At 41.5% G+C, this 24,286-nt stretch overlaps 1 protein-coding gene across 2 annotated transcripts in view; it reads left to right on the top strand.

The window, feature by feature from the left end:
• CNTN3 (contactin 3) overlaps nt 1–24,286 on the top strand; it is a 94,219-nt gene that overhangs the window by 53,296 nt on the left and 16,637 nt on the right. For both annotated transcript variants that reach the window (XM_017747244.1, XM_017747243.1), the window contains 6 exons: nt 3,868–4,071; nt 4,368–4,470; nt 5,446–5,630; nt 13,389–13,525; nt 15,666–15,795; nt 16,924–17,074. In XM_017747244.1, the coding sequence (XP_017602733.1) occupies nt 3,868–4,071; nt 4,368–4,470; nt 5,446–5,630; nt 13,389–13,525; nt 15,666–15,795; nt 16,924–17,074 (910 nt within the window). The remainder of the gene's footprint in view (nt 1–3,867; nt 4,072–4,367; nt 4,471–5,445; nt 5,631–13,388; nt 13,526–15,665; nt 15,796–16,923; nt 17,075–24,286) is intronic.

Here is a 24,286-nt window from a genome sequence, read left to right as displayed (position 1 = left end):
ACCCAACCTGAATGCTCAGGGTGAGCTCTCAGAGCTCCTCCCCCCCGAGTGATGCTCATCCACAAACAAGAGACTTTGCTCCCTTTTCTGCCATTTCATCACAGTTTGAGCTGAAATTGGGCCAAATCATGAACTAATTGGTTTCTGCCTTAGTTATGGAGTCTGTTATTATCCTCTCAAAATCAGTGTTACTTTTCCATTATTTTTAACTCTGAGGTAGATCATTCAGAAGAGCTGTTTGCTGCAAATTTCCGTGTTTTAATTGCAGTTTCTGTCATTGCTAAATTCTGTCTGATTGCTTTCTTGCAAATGGTTTTCCAGGAGCCACGTGCCATCCTGTGGGATCGGCAGAGAGCCAATTGGAGACACAAAATACCAGGATATTTCAGCTTCCCCTTGTGTCTCTGCTACAGAGTATTGTGAAATCAGAACTGGAGAAGTGCATGAAATAATCAGGATTTGGGCATCAGTGATTGGCATGAAACTTCTTTATGTTTTGGTGGTTGTTTTTTTCTGTTTGGTTGGTTTTTTGGATTTTTGGGATTTTTTTTTTAACCTCTAAGTATTGTTTAGTCAGCTCTGTGCACCCCCAAATCAGGAATTTTCATTTACTACCAGGTTTATTTATGGAAACACCCACTTGGCTAATTCAAATCCAGTCAGTTTTCAATCTGCTTCAGAAGAATATTGTTCACATCACTTACTTGTGGCTATTTTAGAAGTCTTATTTAGGTGTGAATTATGGGGCTGGCAGGTAAGTATTAAGCAGCTGTAGAGCAGTGATGGCCCAGAAGACGAGGAGCAAGAGATGACATTATTTATGCAAATAATGGATAAAATGAACTTTATGAATTGTCCTTCTCCTTTCGATCATAGGTCTATGTGCCTTTTTTTGCCCCAAAACTTCCTGAATTTAATTATAATTTTGGATTTCCCCCACTGCTGTTGTCACTTAAATTCTGTTTACAAGAAGTAAGATCACCCTGGTTCTGTTAGTGATTCCCAGTCATGTGTTGCAATCTCCCTTAAAAGAAATATGTAATACAATTTAAAGCCTTATTTTCAAAAGGATGTGCATGAACTTAAGGCTTGGCTCTGAACATAGTTAAAAACCAATAAATGTGTGGGGTTTACCCCATTATGTTCCTTTAGCAACAGTAATTTGGGGTTTTTTAAGGTTCGTAAATGGCAGGAAATGACCCTGGTAAACCTCAAAGGCCACGGTGATTTAATCATTGAACTTCATAAAGAATTCAGGTTTTAAAATGGCAGGTGATTTTACAAGCATTTTTTAATTGAGCACCTAGGTGCACAAAAGGCCTGCAACAGTGTGAACATGCTGAGTGTGTTGGAGACTGCACAGTAAATAATAATCAAATAATGCAAAATAAAGAGAAGCCACCAACCAAGACGTAGTAAACAAATAAAAATTGAGTAATAACTGTAATTTCCAATACCTTATCCACGTATGGTCGCCAAATAAGGAAAAAATGCATTGGAAAGCAAAGGCTTAGAACTCGGAGGAAGCCCAGGAGAGACATATTACTTCCATTTATAACAGAAAATCAACTGAAAACTTGTAATTGACAGAAAGGGAGTGAGTTTGTGTCCCTGGAGGTGCCCTAAGATCAGCAACAGGCAAATGGTGTAAACATAATAAATCACACCACAAGTTGTTTAATATGATCGGTTTCTTTTTTTTTTTACTTTGGAAAATAAGAATACAATTTCGTAAAGGAAAATAAATACAAAATGAGGTAGTGGTGGTGGGGCACAGGGAAAGAAAGACCCTGGTCTTTCTCAAGAGTCAGTGAAAATCTGTGTTGAATGGGGAATTGGGTTCCCAGGAGTGTTTATTCATAGGCTGTTGGAGGATCCAATTAAACTGGAATATGCTTTGCATGGCTTCCATCATCCCAGGGACTGATTTCAGTGGGTTTGCTCTTGGCTTAACCTGATATCATAGGAATGAAATGCAGCTGCTTATTTTCCAGATCTCTCCATCCCCTTGCACTGTTTTGGACGTGTTTTTTCTTTTCATTTTCTCGGGTTTTTTAAGCATAAAATAATATTTTCAGCAAGGAAACACGAGTAGCTCAATAAGTATCAGAACCAGTACAGCCTGGTGTCACCCACTGCTGTGTCTTGTGGGTGTCTGGGTTTGGTGTAGAGCTGAAAATGGGCATTTTTGGTACCTAACTTGGTGTGCAGCCTCTCCCTCAGCCCTGTGATCACTCTCTCCACCCAGTTCTTCTGCAGAAAGAGTTCTCCTCTCTTTTCTAGCCCTTCCCATGTAGAAAGACCATACGCTCCTCACTCTCTCAGAGGTTGTAGTGCCTTTCAAACTCCTCAGGTGTACTCTCTTTTTGCTTTTTTTAAAATGATTTAGTGCTTCCCACTGCAATAATTCCCCCACTGTTTCCTGGCAAATCCTTCCTGGCCTTCCTTTCCATAAATTAATTGCACTTCTTGAGTTCTGGAGGAAGGAATTAGGGTGAAAGCCATCATTGCTCCTGAGGAGATGCTGCAGGTCCACAGGGGTGATGGTCTTAAAGGTCTTTTCCTCCTTATGGTTCTGTTTCTGACAATAAATATTACTAAATATGATAGAAGTTCAACTCCTGGGCTGAGTCCTGAGCCTGTTAATGGCTGGCACACGCCACTGCTGCAAAATTATCTTAATGAAAGAGGTTTAAATATTGATAGAAGAAAATTAAAAGCAGTTTAATGATCAGCCATTTCATTTGATGCCCTTTTTGCATTAGGCAGCCCAAATAATTTCATTTACTGAGTGTTTTTCTCACCTGCACAGTCTCTTACCTTGTGTTAAATTGTCCTGTTGGCTTTGGCAGCCTCGGGAGATGTCGAGGGTTCAGGAGGTGTCACCTTTCCATTTCATGATACACCTGAATTTGGGCACCTTCAAATTAGAGCTGGGCAGGAAGGGTTGATCTCCATTTCGTGGGGGCAGTGCCAGTGCTGCAGACACTGGAACGCAAAGAGAGGTCAATCAAGCTGTAATCGTCGCTAATTAGCGCTTCCAGAAGCTGTAATCTCTGTATAAGTGGCACGTGGGTGAAAAATTATTCCTTGCCTGGAACACCATTAAAAATGTATTTCCTTTGATCCTGTAGGAAATGAGTGAGACAAACACGTGGCCTCACACAGGAAGGGGCTTTTGCCAATTAAAATTGGACGCAGAGCTCGCAGTGATGCTCAGAAAACAAAACACATTTAGTGGATTTTTTGCCAAATCTCCTAGTTGATTTTTTGAGGGATGGGTTGGTTTTTTTTTTCCTTTCAAATAATCCTAATGAATGGTAGCGAGGGCTACTTTCCCATACCTTACAGAAATTTTTTTATGGATTTTTTAATGAAATAGTAGTTCTACTGTGTGATGAGCCCTACTGGGAATTTAGGCTTCTTCTGACATTCTTATCACGTGGATACTCCTGTCCTGTTTCTACCTGCTAAGCATCTGGCTGAGCAGTTAAGTAGCTACTGAGTGAATAATCTTTCCGTTTTAGCAAAGTTTGGTCTTGCTTTTGCTGTCTGCTCCTATTTCCTTGCATATTAAATGTCAGGGATAAAAAAAAACAGAGAGATTTAAACAAAACACCTAAAATCTGGATTTCTTTCACCTTTTTTTTTCTCCTGGAGGAGATGGGGATTTGGTGAAAAAAATGGGGGGGGGGGGCTAATTTCTGGTACTCTTTAAAATCTGTTTTTCTCAGTCATTGGCTCTGTTACACAATGAGGTATGGTATATAATGCAGTGCTGGAAAATACAGTAATGACCTGATCTTTGAAGAAAAAAAAAAAAAGCTGAACAAAACCCCATTGCTTGTGCTTTTTTTCCCAACCCAGACTTGTCGTTTGCTTGGATCTTCAATGAGTATCCATCGTTTGTGCAGGAGGACAGCCGGCGCTTCGTGTCCCAGGAGACGGGACACCTGTACATAGCCAAGGTGGAGCCATCAGATGTGGGCAACTACACCTGTGTGGTGACCAGCACGGCCACCAACAGCCACGTGCTGGGCTCCCCCACGCCCCTGGTGCTGCGCACGGACGGTACGGCTGCCCTGGAGTCAGGGAAACACCGGGAGTCAGGGATAATTCCAGGCGTCACTCAGCGTTTTTGGCTCTTGCAGCATAAATTCTCGTGTTTTGTCCAAACACTGGTTGCTTTCTACAAAGATAAACTCTGTTGTGTGCTCCCCTCCCAACTCTGTCCCTGATTTCACTGTGCTCCTCTTTATAAGTGGAGCGTGAGAGAAATAAACTTGATTTTGAATTGCGAAAGAGAGGGGAAAAGAAGCCTTTAAACATCACCTTCAAAAATTGACCTTCTCAATTGTGTCCCATAGGTGTGATGGGAGAATACGAGCCCAAAATAGAGGTTCAGTTCCCTGAGACGCTCCCTGCAGCCAAAGGCTCCACTGTGAAGCTGGAATGCTTTGCCCTAGGAAAGTAAGTTTTCATCCTCATTGAAAATGGAAGCACCTTAGGGTTCACCTGTACGAGAGATGTGGGCTTCTGGCAGTTGTTCTGGTGTTTTCCAAAGACCTGATTTTGGTTATCACAACTCCTGCCCTGAAATAAGGGGGCAAAGAGTCTTGGAGTGTATTTTGATTTTGTTCAGAATTAAGATGTGTATGTTGGCAGCGCAGGAATTTACATTTCACTTCAAATTAGCTTGAGTAGATTCAGTGTGGTTTTGCATATGACCTTTGAACTAAGTCTCTTTTCTCTGTGCAAGGAAATGGTGTTCAAGTCTGTGACAAAATTGTCTGAATTTTCCTCTTGAATGTACTTGATGCTTTCATAATATTGTTCTTCCTTTATAGCCAAAATAAAGATTAAAATGCATTTCTCCTCTGAATGATGCTTCACTCACAACTGATACCTTTTCTCTTTCACAGATGATCTGAGAATGCATTTCTGTTTCTGTAAATGTGTTTACTCACCAGTGTGTGCTTTGTTTGCAGGCAGCTTTGTCAGGGGCCCGTATCAGATTGATAATTTGATCACATACTATTGCTTTGGCTCGCTGGTGAGGGGAGGGAAAGTTTGCAAATCAGGGAATAAAGGGCTGCTGGAGGATGGCAGTTTGAAAAGACTTGCCTGGATTCTCCCTCCGTGGAAGATACTGGTAAATCTCACCTGTCTTCAGGGGAGGCCAGTGCTGATTTACAAGAAATTTTGCAATTTTTGGGCATTCACATAGTTAATCCTGACAAATTTGGTACCACAAGTGCAGTGCAGGAATCAGCAGTGAATGCAAATCAGGTGCCAGAGTGTCTGACCATCTGTCATGTACAGTGTGATTGCTGCTTTTAACACAGCCTGTAAGTCACTGCTGAATTTCGTTTGCTTTAAGTATCTCATTATGACAATCAAGGACTTTAAGCAAAACTGTTTAAAATCTCATTACTCTCTCTTTAGCCCTGTGCCTCAGATTAACTGGAGAAGAACTGACGGGCTGCCATTTCCAAGTAAAATAAAGCTGAGGAAATCCAATGGCATGATTGAAATCCCTAATTTCCAGCAGGAGGACGCAGGGCTGTATGAATGTATCACTGAAAATTCCAGAGGAAAAAACATTGCAAGAGGACGTCTCACTTACTATGGTAGGAAACTTGTGTTCTCCCCCTCTCCCACCTTTCTTTACACGTGAAACACAAGCTGCTCTGGGCTACTCTGGAATTTCCAGCTTCTGCAGTTCCATCAGGCATTTGGGCTTAAAAATCCACGTGGCATTTTAAGTGCTCCTAGAAAATGAGAACTTCTGCACCAGTTTCTTGGTAAGATCTCTGAGAAATGGCTTAAAGCTCACCAGGGTCGCTGAGAGTAAAGCAACGTGTGCTTGTGTCTGGTTTTTTCTGTGATGGAATTTTTTTTTTTTTTTAAACACCACTTCTTGGTCCATTGGTGAAACCTTCAATTTTTAGTCGATTGGATTTATTTGGGGGATCATTGAGGCCTCACATTTATGGCAAGTACAAATTTTGTCTTGCTTTGTGGAAAGATTACTGATGGATATTCTCAATCCTGTGCTTTCAAAACAGCCAATTTTATTCTAAAATGAGTAAATAAATGGGAGGATATAATCCAGTATAGGAAATGAAATAATATGAAATTTTATAGCTGGAAGAAAGGCAGTCTCTTGTGCATTTAAGGCTATAGAGTGGAATGAGTATCAGCAAAGCACACTGGTGCTGGTGTAAAGCGAGAGTGATTTGCAGCAAAGTGGTAATTGACAATTTTTGTTAAAGCCAGATCTCAGCAAATATAATTTTCTTTACTTCACTGGCAATTTAAACAGTGTTTCTGACTCTGCCTTGGAATGTTTCCCTCATGTAGGAGTATTTGAGCAAAGAGATGGGTTTTTAGTTGTATGAAGGCGCAGAGCACAGCCCCTCTGCAGCTGGGAGCAGGTTCTTTACTACTTCTCCGTGGGGAGCTGCTGGTTGGTAGAACACACAGAGATTTTGGTCCATGAAGATTTTAGTTTAAGACACAACAGATTTTATAAGGAGGAAGGAAAAGCGATTTCTCCAACTTCCAAATAAAGCTTCCCACTGAATGAATGCCCCGTTGTTGGAAATGTTCAAGGTCAGGTTGGACAGGGGACCTGAAGCAACAGGAATTTTCCAAGAACTAATTGTACTTACGACATTTGAGAAATCCTGTGATTAACATCGGGCAGTAGATCCAAGCTACTTCACCTGCCAGAGTCCTCTGCCACTCCAAACTTGGCACTGTGCATTTGGTTCTATTAAGTGACCTTATTTGCTGCTTGAAAGTTCCAAAGTTGTAGTTTGTACATCAGTTTGGCTCAACATTCCTATGCCAGTGTTAAATCGGGGCAGTTGTGAGACACATCAGTGTAAATCACATATAAACTAGAGGAGATTTGTTCATCAGTCCTTGCAGTTCCAACAGTGGCCATTCCTGGGGGTATCTGCCCTGCTTCCCAAGTTCTGCTTTGCTCATTAAGAGGCCACAGAGCTGAAATAAAGAATGTTGCAAATCAATAAAAGCAACCCAGCTGCAGTTCTGTAACAACGGAATCAGTGGGAACGTTTTCATTGCAAATCTAGGCAGGGATTTGAACCCTCAGATGGAGTTCATACTCCAGTAGGAATGTCTGCCCATGTTAGAGTCGTCCTAATATGGATGTTTATCTTCAAAAGAATAATGAGACCTGTAGTGGCAGTAATGGCACTCCAACTGTTTCATTTCATTTGTTCTGCTCCATGGAACCCATTCTGCAGAATTAAATAGATTTAAGTAATCTTTCTTATTTTGGTACTTGCTTTGTTGTTGCAGATAGAATTCCAACAAGCCCGGGTTCAGGATAGGATCATTTTAACTCTTTATGATAATTTGAAGGATTTTAATTCTTTTCTGTAGATTAATGATGTTCTATAACTAAAGATAGTATCTTGTGATGGATTGCTGCCTCATCTGATGGCAAAGCCCAGAAATCTGTCTGGTAAAGAAATCTAACCACGTCCCACTCAGTCTTCCAGTAAAAGATCAATATTTAAGGAAGTTTTTCTGAAAGCAGATGAGGATTTGGAGGAAACTAATGCAATATACTGAAGACATAAAGTAAAAAAATCACTCTTGTGCCAGAAAATACCAATGCTGTCAAAAATCCACAGATCTGGTGTTGTTAGGGAATGTTGGCTGCTGTTAAAACACTCCACTGGTAGAAGTTTAAGGCGTGTCTGCTTATCAAACACAGAAGCATATAGACATTACAAAAGTACAAATGTCTTTTTCTTTCAATAGTGACAACATTTATTTTCCTCTTGGCAGAAGAAAGCGTGTCTTTGCCTGACCCCGAAAAAAAACAGTGTGAGAGGGATTGGGGTTAACGTTTTGCAAGTTGTCATTGTGAAATAATGTGAAAAGGAAATCTTTAGGAGGAAAAAATGTTGACAAAAATCTTTCATGTGCCTAAAAAATAGGTTTTTCTTTCCTTGCAGACTTTTAGGATTCTTTGTAGATGTAACATAAGGTCCTAAAGAGAAGCTTGAAACATTCATTGCTGTGCTGCGAAGTGAAACGCTCCTATTCTGATTTGTTTTATGAGCTGAAACTGGAATGTTTAAAATCTGAAAATCAGGTTTTCCAGTGTATGAATTGCTTGGTTAAAACCCCCCCCACGTAAGTTTTCTATGCTATTCTGCCTCTTCATCGAAGAATGAATTAATAGCCTTGAAGCCACAAAGCACCTGAACACAGGATTAACTTTACTCCTGTCCATAGTTACCTGCTTGAGAATTCTTACAAATCTGTTGCATCTGGAACTCTCATCCTGAAAAAAATGAAATGAGTCTGTTTTATTAAAATTGTGGTGTGTTTTAAATACAACTCTCAACCTGTAGTTGACGTTGATAATTAAAATAGATATTCTAAACCAGATATTCTGGGTTCTTTCATTGCAATACTCACTGACTATTAATCTTTTTTTCTCCTCAAGGATTTTATCAAGAAAAGTCTGACGTTAAATGTTCAGGTTTTTGTCCTTTTTACAGTTCCAACATTTGTTAAATGCCAGTTTTCTATTCATGGGAGTTCAGATTGTGCTAAAAATAGGACAAGATTATCCAACTTTGATTGACTGTAGAACATGAATATATAAATAATTTGCTTTCCCTTTATTAGTGTGTTCGTTTGTCATCACTTTTAGCTTCCCATAAAGAGATAATGGAAAAAAAAAGAATCCATGGAGATGCTTCATGGCAGAGAGGAATGAGAGGCAATGAAACAATTGCATTCTTGTGCTTTAGGATGCAATTAAACATGAAGCATGGTAAAGATACGTAAAGCAATTTATTTAAAGTATAATTGAAGAAAATATATTCTTAATTAGCCCATGCTGATACACCAGAAGTCCTGCTTGACAGTACCAAGGTAAAATGTTTGAGAGGGAGGAGGAAATTCTGCTGCTGTTCTCCTTTTGCTCTGCAGTGCTGGTGTGTGATAACAAAGACAAAATCCCCCCAGAATAAGTAGAATCTACGTCTATTTTTTGTTGTATCAAAAGTACTGGTATATTTTGGGGGGCTTTTTTGGAATAATCTACCAGCAAAATTAAACTGAAATTGTGTTATTTGTGTATGAGGAAGAGCCTCTCTGTGTAAAGGTTTTATCTGATAGCCTGACTCTGTCTTGTGCTTAGAGGTGTCTTCAAAACATCGACAACAAAGCTGTAAATGACTAAATAATAATACCAATGAGTTGCTGAGTTTGATCAGCCTAGAGTTTAATTGTTAATACTGTCTAATAATATCATTTTCTTGCTGCACAGACAAATAGTTTGTCTTCTTTTACATAGTAAAGCTTTCCCCAGGGATTTGGAATTGCCTGTTGTTTGAGGGCATTTTTATTTTTGAATGGGAGTCCAAAAATGGACATTTTCAGGGATGTGTCAGCTGCTTCTCTAGGCCCAGCTGTTTTATCAGAACAAAAGTTATTCATGTGTGAAGTCCCTTGGAGTTTTGAGATGAAATAAGGGTTCATCCCTGCAGCAGGCACCAGTGGGAGTGTCAGAGCCTGACTTCCAGGCAGACTGCTTGGAAAACTGCAGGTTACACTTTCCGGGTGGGTTTTCTCCCCATTTGCTTCACAGCTGCTTCCTCTGGGAAGTTTTTTCGCCTCTGATTTCTTGCCCAACTGCTGAGCTCCCCAAAGGTGTTTCAGAGATTTCCAGTCCAGCTTTCCTAGTGGCAATGTCAGAGGAAAGGCAGGAGTGTAAGCAGCAGCCGCTCGTGTGAATCGCAGTCAGGGACTGTTCTGGAGGAGCTTCCCAGAGGCTTTGGGTCCCAGCAGAGCACAGAACTCCCTGGAAGAGTCATGGCCCTGAACTTCTGTCTTCTCTTCATTCTATTCCCCTGGCCTACAGAATTACAACGAGATTTTTATTGAATTCCTTAACTCTGGAGTAAATCATACATAAAAACACGTGTTTTGATGCATCGTGCGTGGTTAGTCCACAAATAATTTACAAATCCCGAAGTGTCACTTCTTCGGCCACTGCTTCCAGGAGCATCGCTGCAGTTGGTCTGCATTCACATCAACTCCCAGAATGTCACAGAGGATTTTGTAGAAGTCTGAAAAAATGGTTCTTCTTTCCCTTTCGGCCTACAGGGAAGGCCTGGAGTGTAATAAAGCAGCAGTTGTTTCCTGCAGGCCCAACTGCCTGGAAGAGAAGGGTCATCATAACCACCAAAAAAAGATGAGAGAAGCCTCTCCCTGGGATACTTTTTTATGAAGTTGCACACTTGTTCTCTCCTTGCCTCTGGGATCGGGAGAACTGCGAGGAATATTTTAGGCTAAAACAACTGAAGCAAAATCCAGGCTGGTGCTTTTCCAAGTGACTGGCCATGGAGCTGACGGCTAACCTGCTTTAGAAAATCACTTACCTTACAAGCCTTTCATCCTGGGGGAGCTCCAGATGAATCTTTCATGAAGATTGCACAGCAAGTTCCGAAGAATTCTTAATATTATCCCAAAATATGGATTCCTGTCACAGTCTCAAACCGTGCACTATGAGCTCCATTAAAATTAACTTCCAACCTCTCAGCTTACAGGACAGTGTCTATTTTTATATTGTTTTTTTCATGTCAGCGAGGATGTGCTGCCTGCTTCCCTGTCCCTTGCTTTAGGAGGGAGAAGTGACTCCTTCTTCTTTCCTTAGGAAGATGCAGGTTTCACACCAACTGTGCAGTAGTTCCAGGAGAGAATAATGAGGCTTTGTTACCAAGCCTTCCTTCAGGAGCACAGATGGTGGAATCAGGTATTTTGGGCAGTAAAATTTGCCTGGCAGTGACAAGACCTTGAGAGGAATAAAGCTGTTCATACAGAGTCCTTCAGTGTCCTGAGGCAGAGCTCAACAGAAAGGGGCAGTGCTGGGCTTGGCAGGTCCTGATCCTGTTTTCAGACGGTGTCAAGAATATCGGAGCAGTATCAGAGCTGCTGATACCTGACCTTCTGTCTGTGCATGAACCACCTTTACCCTGGCCAGAAGTCAGAGTATTCCCAGCTGGAATTGCCCCTGTTGAGCTGTCTTTTCAATTTTGAGCTGGTTGGTTGAATTGTTCTTTTTCAAAGACAGATTGAAAGGGTGTTTTTCTTTCTGCTGAACACCTCCATCGGTAATTGGAAGAGAAAAAGAGGCTTCCTCAAGGAAATCACTGAAGTGTCCATCAACACTCTATTGTGGACAGGCAAGCACCAGGAATTTCTCACACTGTGCCTTGGGAAGCTGTACTGTGCATTTCTGCTTTATTGTATTGTGTGGGAATTTGGGAAACCTTCCTATGGAGACTGCCTGACACAGAGTCCTAGAACAAGATTTATGGCGTAGACAATGTTTTTCTTATTGGTAGAATTGAATCCAAGATCTTTAAATCTTGAAAATAGATTATATTTAACCTACTTTGAAGTGGAGATAGGCAGCAGATGTGAAATATTCCACGTGTACGGATCCATCATAATTCAAGCACTGCTGAATGTTGCATAGGTATTTAGGTGTGCAAAGTGCAGGGAGCTCATTACATGGAGCCCTGAGCCTTCATTCCCTTGAAACATGTGGGGTAAATACTCCCAGTGACAATGTGGGATAAAGCAATAGCTCTGTCTTGAACTCCAGTGTTCTGACATGAACTGTGAAGATTTTACCCCAGTTAATACTGGTGAAATTGTACATTCATGTGACACAAAGATCAGGTCATCCTGTCTTTCGCAGCTGACCTCGATAAAGAGGGTGTAAAAAATAAATGATCCCCAAATCGGTGAAAGGTGTTAATCCTCATGGGGATGTGGGGAAAAAAATTGCAGTATCAGAGTATTTCACTGTCAGCAAATATTGGTCGAATTCCAATATTTATTAGTTGTTAATATCTCAATGAATACATTTTAGGAAGTTCTTCTGTAAGAAGCTAACCCTAAGTATGGCTACATAAATCAGTTAATAATTATCATAAAAGCCTGGTGTGTACGTGGTCACGTTGAGGTCTTTTCACTGCATTGCAGAGCCGGTGATGGAGAGGAGATGTTGGTGCTAGGAAACAAGGAACCTTTTAAAAGGAAATCAGTGCCAACCCTCATCCAAAGCTGGCGTGGCTGGTGCTGTGCCTGGGGCAGTGGAAAGGTTCAGCTCTCAGCTGCGCTCACTTCCCTCATGGCCACAGGCAAATCATTAATTTCCTTGGCCTGAGTTAATTGCTGGTGGAACTCCACTGTAGTGGGAAGTTCAACAGGAATTAATTTGACCTTCTGTGCTTCCAAAGCTCTGTATTAAATAATGTTTTCATGCATCACCAGGGACTTGTTTTCTCCTGGTTGTTTTCATGTGAGGGTGTTACAAGACGTTCCTGAATGACTCACTTAAGATAAGCGAATTGACTCTGGAAAGTTCTTTGCCCATAGCTAAGTGTTTGCAGCCAAGTTTCATCCTACTCTTTTATCTTTTCCCTGTAGGCAATGTCCAGAATTTATCTTTTCTTGGAGAAATAGCATAGACTGAGATTGTGAACTTTCTAGTAAATTAAATAAATTCAAAGAAAATTCACAAATTACCTATGAAATAGTGTTGAACTGATGTGTGAAATAGCACTAAAGGAATAAAAGAATAAACTACTGTTGTCTTTCATGCATTGATGTTTATTTGCCAAGTGAGCTTTCTCCTTCCTGTGAAAGCTGTAACAGATGTTTTAAATATCTTTACAGTTTTAAGTGTATTTTGGGTAATTCTGAAGGATGTGTGGTATTATTGCATCAAATTTTGGCTTAAAAAATAGTGATTTTTATGGACTTTCTTCTACTGGTTTGCATTACCCAAATTCTGTGCCAAGTCTTCTGCTTTCAGAAACAGTCTCATATACCCATGTTTTCATCCAGTTAAGTGCTGCCTTGCATTAGAAAACAATTTAAATGGTATTTAGCACTAAGGCTTACATACCATTATTTTTTTTTTTTTAGGACTTAAAGGATTCTCTTCAGCATTAATTTGATGATTTAGCCACATCACTTATTTAATTTCAGTCTCACCATTAATGCCTTTCTCTTACATTTGCCTCGATTGCAAAATGATGTTGTTTAATCATTAGTGATTTTAATATTGGTTTCACTAGTCCAGCTTTAGTGATCAATTTTCTTCTGGTTCTTCTGATTTACTGCTCATAATAAAAATGTATAAAAGGAATAATAAGTTATTTGTTTCATTAGGGGCTTGGAGCAGGACCAGTGGGAAGCTCTGTTGGTACAGATGAGTCTGGGCAGAAAATTGATGAGTTCTGTGCCAATTAACCCTTTGATGTGGAGCAATAACTTGTGAGGGTCTTTGTTGCTGATGTGTATTTTATCTGCAGCAAAACCTCACTGGATCCAGCCCATAAAGGATGTGGAAGTCGCTGTGGAGGACACCTTGTACTGGGATTGCAGAGCAAGTGGGAAGCCCAAACCATCCTACAGGTGGTTGAAGAATGGAGAGCAGCTGGCAATAGAGGTGACATTCTGTTTTGAAAACCTGGTGCTGTGTAAAATTAACAATGTTCATGCGAACAGGAGAATTCATTAAAGCTGTGGAATTAGAGGAGAAATCTTTGATACTGGGTTTGTATTTTTCGAGAGCATCCTGATGAGACTTCTAAAGCTACAAAGACAGATTATGTCGTGCAGAAATATTCCAGCTAAAAGCAGATTCAAAAGCAACAATAGAACCACAGAAAGAAACACGTAGGGAATGACTGGAGAAGGAAGTTTAATAACGTTATACATAAAGAATTATAAATAGGGATGGAGAGCTTGAATTATTTTAATGTATTTGTAGCTGGCATTTCATTAAAGGTAGTAAGGAAATATTTTCCAACTTCTTGACAAAACTCCTAACGATTCATGGGTTTACCACTGCTTTACTTGATGCAAAGAATGGAACACAAACAGCAAAAGAACATAGGTGTTTGCTTTCATGCAGTTGTTTTAGTAAATTAACAGGAAGTAATGCACTTGGTGACAGGGAAAAGAGGTTGAACTTAGAAGGTGAAAGGTCAGAAACGCAGAACAGGATCTGATACTCCTTACTGATTTTAAATCTCACTGCTTCTCTGGAAAACAGCCCCATTCTGGTTACCAGGAATATGAACTACAGGCACTTTTGCAGGAAGGATTTTGCTCTTGGGCCAGTGCCTTGTGCTCAGTGCTGGCATTTGGGCAAGAAAGTGACTGCTTGGGTGAATTCACTGGATGGTTCTGAAAAATGAGCAGAGCATGGGAAAGCATTTCTTACATCCATGCTGGCTAAAGGGCATGGTGGTGTTTTGTGGACAGGTTAAATGAGGGAGCACAAAATCTTCTCTGGGTGATTTAAGAGCATTGTTACTGTGTCATGCAGAGTCACTAAGGTAATGGGCTTTTTTTACCTCAGGAAGTGCAAAAATATCTTGGAATCACTCACTCTCCCCACTTCTCCAGTTTGGGGTGTTGGTGTCCAGCCTTTTGGTGTGATGTCAGGGCAGAAGTGTGACTTCCTCTGGAAATACTGAAGGACCAACTGTTGGAGAGCCAGCACTGAGGAGAGCCCAGAGGAGTTCTCTGTGTGCAGTGATCAGGTGTCTTCTGCTCCCTGACTGCAGTAATCCCTCGTGGTGGGTCTCCTTCACAAACATCTGTTGGGGTTGCTCCCCTCAGCTCCCCTTCTCCATAAACAAATCTTCTGTAAGAGCAGCAGCTTGGGATGCTGCAGAGGAGATCAAGCCATGGAGACTCAGGCTTTTTTCCTCTTTGGGATTGTTTTCTGTCTCTCTGGATGAACCCCTCGCACTCAGCTGGGACAGGACCTGTCCAGGAAGGAGCTGAGCTGTCCTGGAGTCACCCTGTGCTTGGGCCAGCTGTGGGTGCTGCCCTTGGCAAAAGGCAGGGAGTGAGTGATCGCATTGGGCCTGCTAAGCCGTGTCCAGACCCAAAGAACAGCCCGTAGAAAATACTTTTGGGCAGGTAGTTTGGGGTTTTGTCTGTTACTGTGTCTCTGGTTTTCCCCAAAGTTGATGCTCCTGTGGTTTTCTCACTGCTTCCTTTTCTCACCAGTTCTGCCACTCAGGTTAGTCACTTCTCACTGTAATTGAGCTTTCTGAGAATAAGCAAGGTGAGAAGACCCAGGCAGATACTTGAGCAGCTTTGCTGGCTCCAGGGCATTTAAGTTTGTGTCTTTCATTTAATGGCTGATGGAATTTTTTTCTGCACAGTATTAGAGAGAGCTCATTAGCAAGTGGCACATGTGAGATCTCTAAATAGTGTGAAATGCCAGTGCCATCTGCACGGTTTGGATAGTCTGGTCTGTCTGAGGGGGCTGGTAGCATTCTGTCCCTATTTCTGGAGAAATAAAAGGGTATTTGAGATGGCCAAACCTTGGTGCGACTGGGCAAGTTTGAAGAATTATTTTCATACACTGCATTTCCAGGTCTCCATATCTGATCACCATTGCTATACCATGATGCAGTCGTGTCACTTCTTTTAGAAGTGTGTTCATGATTTTGCTTTTGCATTTACCCTATTCATTGTATTTATGCTGTCCTATTTATATTCCTTACTTATTTTAAATTTTTCACAGGAAATAAATCATCAATAAAGATATTTTTCTTAATATTCAGGGAAGGATCCAAATTGAAAATGGTGCACTTACAATATCAAATCTAAATCTGACAGATTCTGGCAGATACCAGTGCATAGCTGAAAATAAACATGGTGTCATCTCTTCGAGTGCAGAGCTCAGGGTTGTAGGTAAGATGTTCCTTTTTTCCCTAAAACACAAACCTCATTATCCCTCTCCACACCCCCTTGGATTGCACCTCAGATTTAACTCACTCAGCTGTTGTCACTGAAATGAAACTTTTTTGTCAACCCGATGTCTGTATCTGCAGAGCTGAGGAGTTGAGTCATCTACTGCCGGAGGATTTGCAGGCCAATCCTTCATCTGAAACAGAACAGCATAAATTATTCACGACGGGAAGAGCAGGGATGGGGTTTTGGTCTTGGGGCTGAGGTTTAAAACCTCTGGTGTGGTGTGGAGGCGGCGCTGGCTCCATCAGCAGCTCTCACCTCTGTGTGGGGCTCCGAGGCACCTTTAAAAGCCTCTGTGTGCAGCCCTTCTGGGGCTGACAGGCATCGTCCACCCAGCCTGCCTGTGCTGGGGTCTGACACGGTCACAGCTGGGGAGGGGAACACTGGGCTTGGGGCTGACACACACTTGAGCAGTTTCTCCCTCCAACGTGAGGTCAAAACTAAGCTGTAACTGTGCTGTGTTTTGGGGACACAGGTTCCTGTTTCCTTTGTGTGGTTGATCAGCACGTGCTCCTTAGCCTTGGTCTCCTCAAACACTGAATTTCCTTTCAAAGTCAAGTGTTACTATAGGGAGAAGCCACGAGCTTTTTCTAAACTGGTAGTTAATGAAAACTTCCCTCAGAATGAGCTGCATTTGTTGTTTCATGTCATCTGACATGCACTGTCACGTGGAACTGGAAACCTACTGGTTCCCTGAGGTTTAATGAGACTCTTGGTGTGATATTTATTAGATATATTAAATAAATCTGCTCCTTTCAGCAGAGCATTCAGTTGGGCAGCTACTGAGCATTCCTTGGATTCATTGAGCTTCAGTCTCTGCAATCTTCTGTGCTTGCCTTGTTGGGTGTTCACCTGCTCACAGCTGAGACCTTTGGTACCAGGATGAGGTACAAAATAATAGGATAAGGAGGAGAAATGCTGAATTGTCCAATAGAAGATCTGTCTGAACTAATGAATGGTGTTAATTATGTTTGGAATCTGAGAAGTGCTCGTGTAAGTGCTAAATAGTAGTATCATTAATACCATTAAAAGTGCTTTATTTCACTATTACTACCTCTTCTGTTTTAGCTTCTGCTCCAGATTTTTCCAAGAGTCCAATGAAGAAACTGATCCAGGTTCAAATAGGCAGCACAGTTGATTTTGAGTGCAAACCCAAAGCTTTCCCTAAGGCCAAATGTTCCTGGAAGAAGGGAGGTGAGCAGCTACACGAAAATGAAAGGTACCATGTTACATTGGTTTATTTGTTTTAATCTTACAAGGAGCTTTTGTGTGTCATTTTATGCAGTAGTGTCAGCTGTAGATCCAAACAGCTGTAAAGTTTCTCTGAAGTCTGGCTGGCCTGGGGTTTTTGCTTGTTTTTTCATTGTGATGGTATCAGAGCACTGAGAGTGCAAGTGTAGTGCTTTCTCTAAGGTCAAGGGCCAGATTTTGTTTCCAGTTTAATGTAGAGTTGGGCCTGATTTAGAGAGAACCAGGTGCTGATAGAAAACTGGGAGTGCAAAGCCTGTAAAACAGTACTAAAAGCCTTCAGCAAAATGCTCTGAAAATGTTGGCAGGGAGGCAAACGAGGTGTGTTACAGCCGTGGTGATGATATGGCTGAGAGAAGAAAGAAAAGTTAATTGGGAGGTCAAGAATAGCAGATGAAACACGACAAGAAAAGGAAAATGCCCTTCCAGGTTCTTTTCAAGCAGCCGTGATCGTAGCAGGGATGACAGATGTCATCACTGTTTATGTGACAGTGGATGTGTTTGGGAGTTGTAGTTCTCAGGGGAGGGTTTGTGATTCACCCGTGCCCCCAGCTATTGATTTCCAACAACATGTAAATGGTTTTTTTCCAGTAATAACCGTTAAAGCATTACTGAATTAGTCATAAACTGAAACTGCACAAGTGTGCTGGTTAAATTGTGTAAAGAGACAGTACGGGGCTGTACCTCTGCTCTGGAGCAGCTTTTTGGGTTGCATCTCTCCCACACTGGGGATTGCTGACTTCTCTAGGTTTTCTGTTCTACAGTTCAGTATTTACACAGACTGGGAGTTGCAGGGAGTGAACTGGGGCAGCAAAAAAGCTCCGTGGAGGAAAGGTGTGATTAAGATAGTTACAGGTCTGATTTAGCATGAATATAGTCAGTGTGGCATTTTGGGCATTCCAGCTGCAGTCAGGACAGGCTGTGCACACTCAGAGGAGCCAGAATTACTAATTGGGAGTTCACTCTGGCCCCAGGTCAGCCTTTCTGTCTGAGTTAGACACGACTGCACTCACAGCAACAGCCGTGGGAAGTCACAGTGTTTGCTGGGAGCAGTGGGGACAGGATGGCTGTGCATGTGCATCTTGGAACACTCTGGTGTCACACTGTGCTTGGCAGGATAATTCATGGACAGGGAGGGCCCAGAAGGCCAGACATAGACTGAGGAAACCAAACATGTGGGTTTTGAAGGAGGATTGCCGTGGCAGTGTGGTGTGATTTAAGGAATGTGTCCCTGCTCCTCTGTTGGGTGGCACTGGGAAGCTGCTTCTCAATTAGACAAAATTCTTCTGGTGCTATTCCTGTAAAACACCACACTGGGCTTTTGTTTTGCAATTTTTAAACGCAGAAGTTGCTACCAGATAGATAAAACTTAAAGAGACTGCAGTGGAGACCTTTATTTATTCCATCGTAGGGCTGGAGCTGTCTCCTTGTACCCAGAAGCTTTGGGCACTGTCATCTTTGCCCTGGCTCTTTGTTCACAGGGGCCACAGGAGTTTTCATGTGTTCTGGTGTTAAGTGTTGTCAAATGTGACAATTTGGCAGAAGTTGGGGCATCTGTTGTTGCAGAGCTGGACATGGTACCACAGCCTCATTGGCTGCCTGCCTGCCTGCAAGCAGGCGAGCAAAATCCCATTCAAAATAGCACTGCTTGTAGCCACTACTTCTAGCCTTTAATTAAATAATATTAATGTATTAAATTAAACAACGATCCCTAAATTTATGCGATACCTGTTGCCTTTAGATGGTTCTCGATGGGTTTTAATTTTTGACTGATTTTGTAAAGCACTTGTGAAAAATGCGTAGTTCCTGATTTTGTCCATTTAGGAAAATTCCTAGCTTTTGTCCCCATTCCATGTCCATGACAAGTAGAATGGTATCCTTCCCAAATCCGCCTGTCTCTGCTGTTGGAGCCTGTGTAGGTTCAATTCATGAGAGTCAAAGCTGCCAGGCACTGCTGGACCTTGCAGGGCTCCACATCTCCAGGAGAGGAGAGTTTCAGCCACGATTTTCATCTTGCTTTGGGCTTTCTGTCTGCCTGGCCATCAGAGCTGGGCTTACTGGTTGCTTCAGGTTGCCCTTCCAAACCAGTACCTCCCAGTTTCATTGGAGGTGATGGTACCAGGCTAAAGAAAGCAGGGCTCAGTTTCCAGAAATGAGCATACATGATGCTGCCTGCTCAGGTTTATGAACACAAATTACAGCTGTAGCTCCTGCAAAGTGCAGGTAGTTCCAGAATATCACCCAGAGCGTATATTTTTGACAACATATTGTAAATGGCTTCCAGAAGAAGCACAATAACAAGACAGTAATCCTGAATTAATCTAAATGAAGTAAACTCGCCTTCAGAGAAGAGCAGAGTGTGGTTCTTCTCAGAAAACCCTGGAGTTCATTACTGTCTGCTGTGAGTAATTGCAATTCGTGATTTTCTTGCAGTTCTACAATTCCTGCAATTCAGGAAAGGGTTTCAAATTAGCAGTACATTTTTCAGCCATTAACTACATTTCCAGTGAAGTTTGTTGAGGAGGAGGGTTTCCTCTTTTTTAATTGCAGCAAACAGGAGGATGGAGTTCCTTCCACAAGGGTAATTCTGCTCAGAGAAGTCCAGTGTGGACAGCACCTGGGAGAGGTGGGGAGGCAGAAGGAGCTTAATTTTAATTACATTTGCAGCAGCATGGATAGAATTTATATATCTTAAGAAAACTCACATATGAATAATAAAAATAAAGCACAAATACTTCAATTTCTTGTCATCAGACAACTTGGGTTTCACCGAGGTGCTGACCACAATGCTTTAGTAAAGCCTGAGAGAGTTTCATTTTGATGGCACTGTTGGTTGTATTCTTAATTTATTTTCAAATACTTCTGCATTTTCAGTATGTAGAAGATTTGGATAATGACTCAGTAAATTTTAATTAAATGAGCTGAATATGGTATGCGTTGTGGAGGGGAGAAAATATAATACAAAATGGATTCATGAGCTCTGGGCTGAGAAATCACTCAGCATTGAAGAATGCAATCTTGTTTCTTGTTAATTTTGCAAAGTATGTGATTTTTCTTTTTTTTTTTTAGAATATCTTGAATAAAGAGAGCTAAAGATTAAAGAGCAATGGAGTGCAGAGAGAAGTGAAAGCATAGGATAACATGCAGGAGGAAAGACAGAAAATGGGAATTAAATTTATCAGGTGCCTGAGACACCTCCACCTCCAGAGGGATGAATTTTTGTTGTCCTTTTATCCTCCAGAAAAGGAGGATTAGATGTTTAACCAAGGTTAAACACTCCTGATGCTGGTTTAACTCACCAAAACCAGAATAAATACTAAAACATGCTGCAACCCAGACATAACCCCTTCCAAGAATTCCTTAATGTTTTATGTATGTACATGGGGTTTAATTGTCAGATTGTACTTGACAGTTGCTGCCTGTGGGCTGTCGTGGGTTCTGTGCTCCTGGCTCAAATACCTGACTGGAAGAGGGTTAAAAAAACAGGATTTTGTGAAAATGCACAGCAGTTTTTCACCTTTAAACAAACTCAGCTTTATTCCTAGATGTTTCTAAATTTACCAAGACTAGAATAAGATGAGAAGATGCTGCAAAAACTTCACTGAAAGACTTGCCAGTGCAATTCCCTTAGGAAAACTCCAGTTTTAGCAGCTTCCATTGTGGCCAAGTGATGGCAAATTAAGGGAGGAAAGAAATAATTCCTGACAAAGAATTGCACGATACTTATAAGTATTAGTTAATGATTTTAGCTTCCCTGCAGTTTGAATTAAGTATTTTTATTCATTTTGTGTTACAGTTTGAAGTGCTGTGATGTGAAAAGTAATGCATTTACTTACCAGTACTTGCATAGGAATTTTTTTTGCTGACTTTCCTGTTAATTAATCTGCTTTAATTTACTTGGAATTTGATTGATGCATAAAAGGACAGTTTTCACCCACTTTTCCACTCTTCCTTTGCACTGAAATGTTACTAACTGGAAAGGGATGTGTTTTTGTTTATTACCATATCAGTAAGGATCTAAAACAGTAGCATTTTTTGCTGAATAATCTGACAAATGAAACAGGCAGTGATTCCTGAGTTTGATGATGTCTGTTAGTTCAGTAATAAAGCATTTCCTTGGGAAGATGGACAGGTTTGCAGTCATTATCAGTTGCATTATTGGCACCAAGTTTCAGTGGATCCTGAGGCACCATTCTGTCTTCTCTCTCTAAATTTAAATACATAAATGTATAATTTTACCAACATGAGCCTCTCAAGTCAGTCCTGAAGTTGTTTAATCCTTCTCCCCATCCTGTTGACCTCCATGTAGGAGTGTGGGTGTGAATTAGAGGAAAAAGGATCTCCTCAAGCATCGATTCCCCCGATTCTGGTCAGGAGTCAGCGAGAGATGATGAGTTTGTCAATGACGCTGTGATCTGATGGCCAAACAGGTCCTCAATCCGTCTCCAGCTGGATCAGGACCATGGGGGGAGCAATGGTCCTGATTCCCAGAAACAGAGGCTAGACAGGAGTAAGGGAATAAGGCGGGTGTTTATTTGAAAGGCCTTCGAAGGTACCCTGGGGAGCCAGAGGCCACTGCAAGAAGGGACCCCAAGGTGGACCCCAGGTCACGAGTTCTTCACCCTTTTATAGGTTTGGTTCATTTACATATCAGGGTTAATTCTCCAATTAAAGCTTCAGTTTTCCCCTCAGCTTGCCCCCCTCTCAGAGGCTCTTTGGTTTATACTTTTGGGCCTAGGACAGTCTTGGTGTCCCTGGAGAGCAGGCCTGGAGAGGCTTTGTTATGTCTGCCTACCACGAGAGAGCAGAAGTGAACAGGCTACAAGAAACTCCAGAGTTACACACCAGGCAGTGCAGGATTTGAAAAATACCAAAGTTAAAACCGAAGGCATCAGTCCCTTGTACAGGGCAAAAGGTTTTGTGCCACTCACCAGGGTATCAGAAGGGTGCAGGTTGTGGAAAGTGGAATTCGCTGGGGAAATGTCTGGCCTTCAGCAAAATGGGTTGGAAAAACACCTGTAGATGCAGGGAATGCCAAAGGCTGTATTGTTATTTTTGTGTCACAGGGCTGAGCCTCTCCCTGGCATTGTTCCAGCACCGAGTGTGAATATTGAATAATTTTAAGTAAACTAAAAGCTTTGTTTTGTCTCATGTTTCAGCAGGCGGGCTTTTTTTTTATTTTTGGGTTTAGGGTTTCCATAGGCTCTGAGCTGCATTTGCTGTTTTGTAATTGGAAAAAGTGGAGCATTTCTCTTTTTCTAATTTACCAATAAAGATTTTATTTAGACTATAATATTTTTCTCAATTTGATTTTTCTTGGTGTATTGTTTGCTTTTTGTTTTTAATTCTAGAAAAAAAATATTATTAATTATATCTGGGTTTTAATAAGCCTACTGCTTAATTATTTTAGGCAAGCTAGGCTTGCAGGTAGCTCAGAGCACTCTAAAAGTGACTGGTTTTAATTAAACAATAGACATTTTCAGGTTTATTCCCTGATCCTGCATTTTCCTTTGTTTGATCTTGGGCTTTGTCAACACTTGGGGTTTCTTTAGTTTTGTATTTTTTTCTATTGGAAATTGCATCAAAGTAGATGAAGCCTCAGCTAGAAAGTTCAACAGCACAGGAGCTTGCAACCATAATTGAGATGTTTTAACACCTTTTTTTGATGTCATTCTAATTACCTATAAAATGTATTACTCATGTCTTTAACACATTTAAAATACCTATAAACCATATGGCACGGTTTAATTAATTTTAAATGTTCCATCTAACATGAAGTGCAGCCAAATATGACTTAGGAATTTTCCAAAACAAGTTAATGAGCCTCAGGGAAGTCACTGCTGAGGCACATCCTCCCTTGAAGAATACCTCAAATGGCACCACATCAGCTGAGGTACCTCAGGATGCTTTGTGGTTATAAATGGATTAAGCTGCCTATTTATAGCTCTCTTTCTCACCCCAATAAGATGCTTTTGTCTGTTGTTCTAACAGGGTGACTTGTTATCTCTTGTAATTTGCATCTGCTGATTTCATTACTGCACCACCTTTGCCCAGAGGAAGAGTATCTTAGCTACAGCACTGAGAGCTGAAACGCCTCTTTTAAGGAAATACAAAATGCAATTTGAAATAATTAAGAAAAAAGCATTTAAAAGCTGTGTATGTTTCTATATTGTAATTCCAAAAATTCTTTTTCATTGTAAGGAGCAGTGCAGCTGTGGCAGGAGTCCAGGTTCCTGCTTTTAGATGTTTAAAACAGCCTCCATGTGGCTTTGAGGATTGGGTGGATTTGCTGTTAAGGGAGAGGGGCAGTGGAACTGCAGAGCCCTGGTGGACTCCCACTGCTGTGGTTTGCATTTAGGGACTGTGGGTTTGGGGTCTGACAAGTTAAGGGTGAAGGATAAGATCACTGAACCCTTGATGACCTTTTCATGAAGAAATTTTCCCCAATATCCAATCTAAATCCCCCTGGCCATTTCCTCTGGTCCCTGTCACTTGTCACCCTCCTCAGCATAACCTCGGGTCAGGGACTTGTGGAGAGTTTATCCCATATCCCACCTAACACAGCAGCATTTAACCACAGAACTCAGCCAGGGCAAATGATGGGGATCTACTGACGTTATTTTACCTCAAGAGTGTTGAAAATAAAAAGAGCAGCAGAGGTGTGTAATTAATTAATTAATTTTGTACTGAATAAAGCAGCAGGTTAATAGCAAAGCACATACAAGTGAGCAGGCAAAACACTCGCAGCTCCTCTGAGGGAGGGAGGATGGCAATGTTAAATTTGATGGCATTTGCTGCCTTTTCAGCTGGCACTTCCCCTGGAAACCGAGCAAGACTCCGGCTAATGCAGGCAGAGCTTTGCCTGAAGAGGGTTTTTTTGCTGCTGTGTTCATTCTGTACCAGTGTGGGTGCTGAGGGCATTTCCCAAACACCATCCAGCCAAGGTGCTGTGCTCTGTTTGGTGCCTCTCCGATGGACTGATGGGATGTGAGAGAAAAGCTCTGAAGCTCTTTTGACTTGGGCATCTCAGGAAAATGGGTACCTTTTGTTAACGAGTGTGGACATTTTTATATCTCTTCAGTTATTTTGCTGTTCCAGGTTGTCTTTAGGGTAGAAGTGCCTGCCACTGTGGATAAAACAGATGGGAGGGCACGAAACAACGCAAGAGGGAGGCACACCCCCC

Source organism: Corvus brachyrhynchos, unplaced genomic scaffold (assembly GCF_000691975.1).
Source record: "Corvus brachyrhynchos isolate BGI_N302 unplaced genomic scaffold, ASM69197v1 scaffold91, whole genome shotgun sequence".
NCBI classification, from domain to species: Eukaryota; Metazoa; Chordata; class Aves; order Passeriformes; family Corvidae; genus Corvus; species Corvus brachyrhynchos.
The sequence above is the reverse complement of the archived record's forward strand: the minus strand, read 5'-3'. Positions and strand labels throughout refer to the sequence as shown.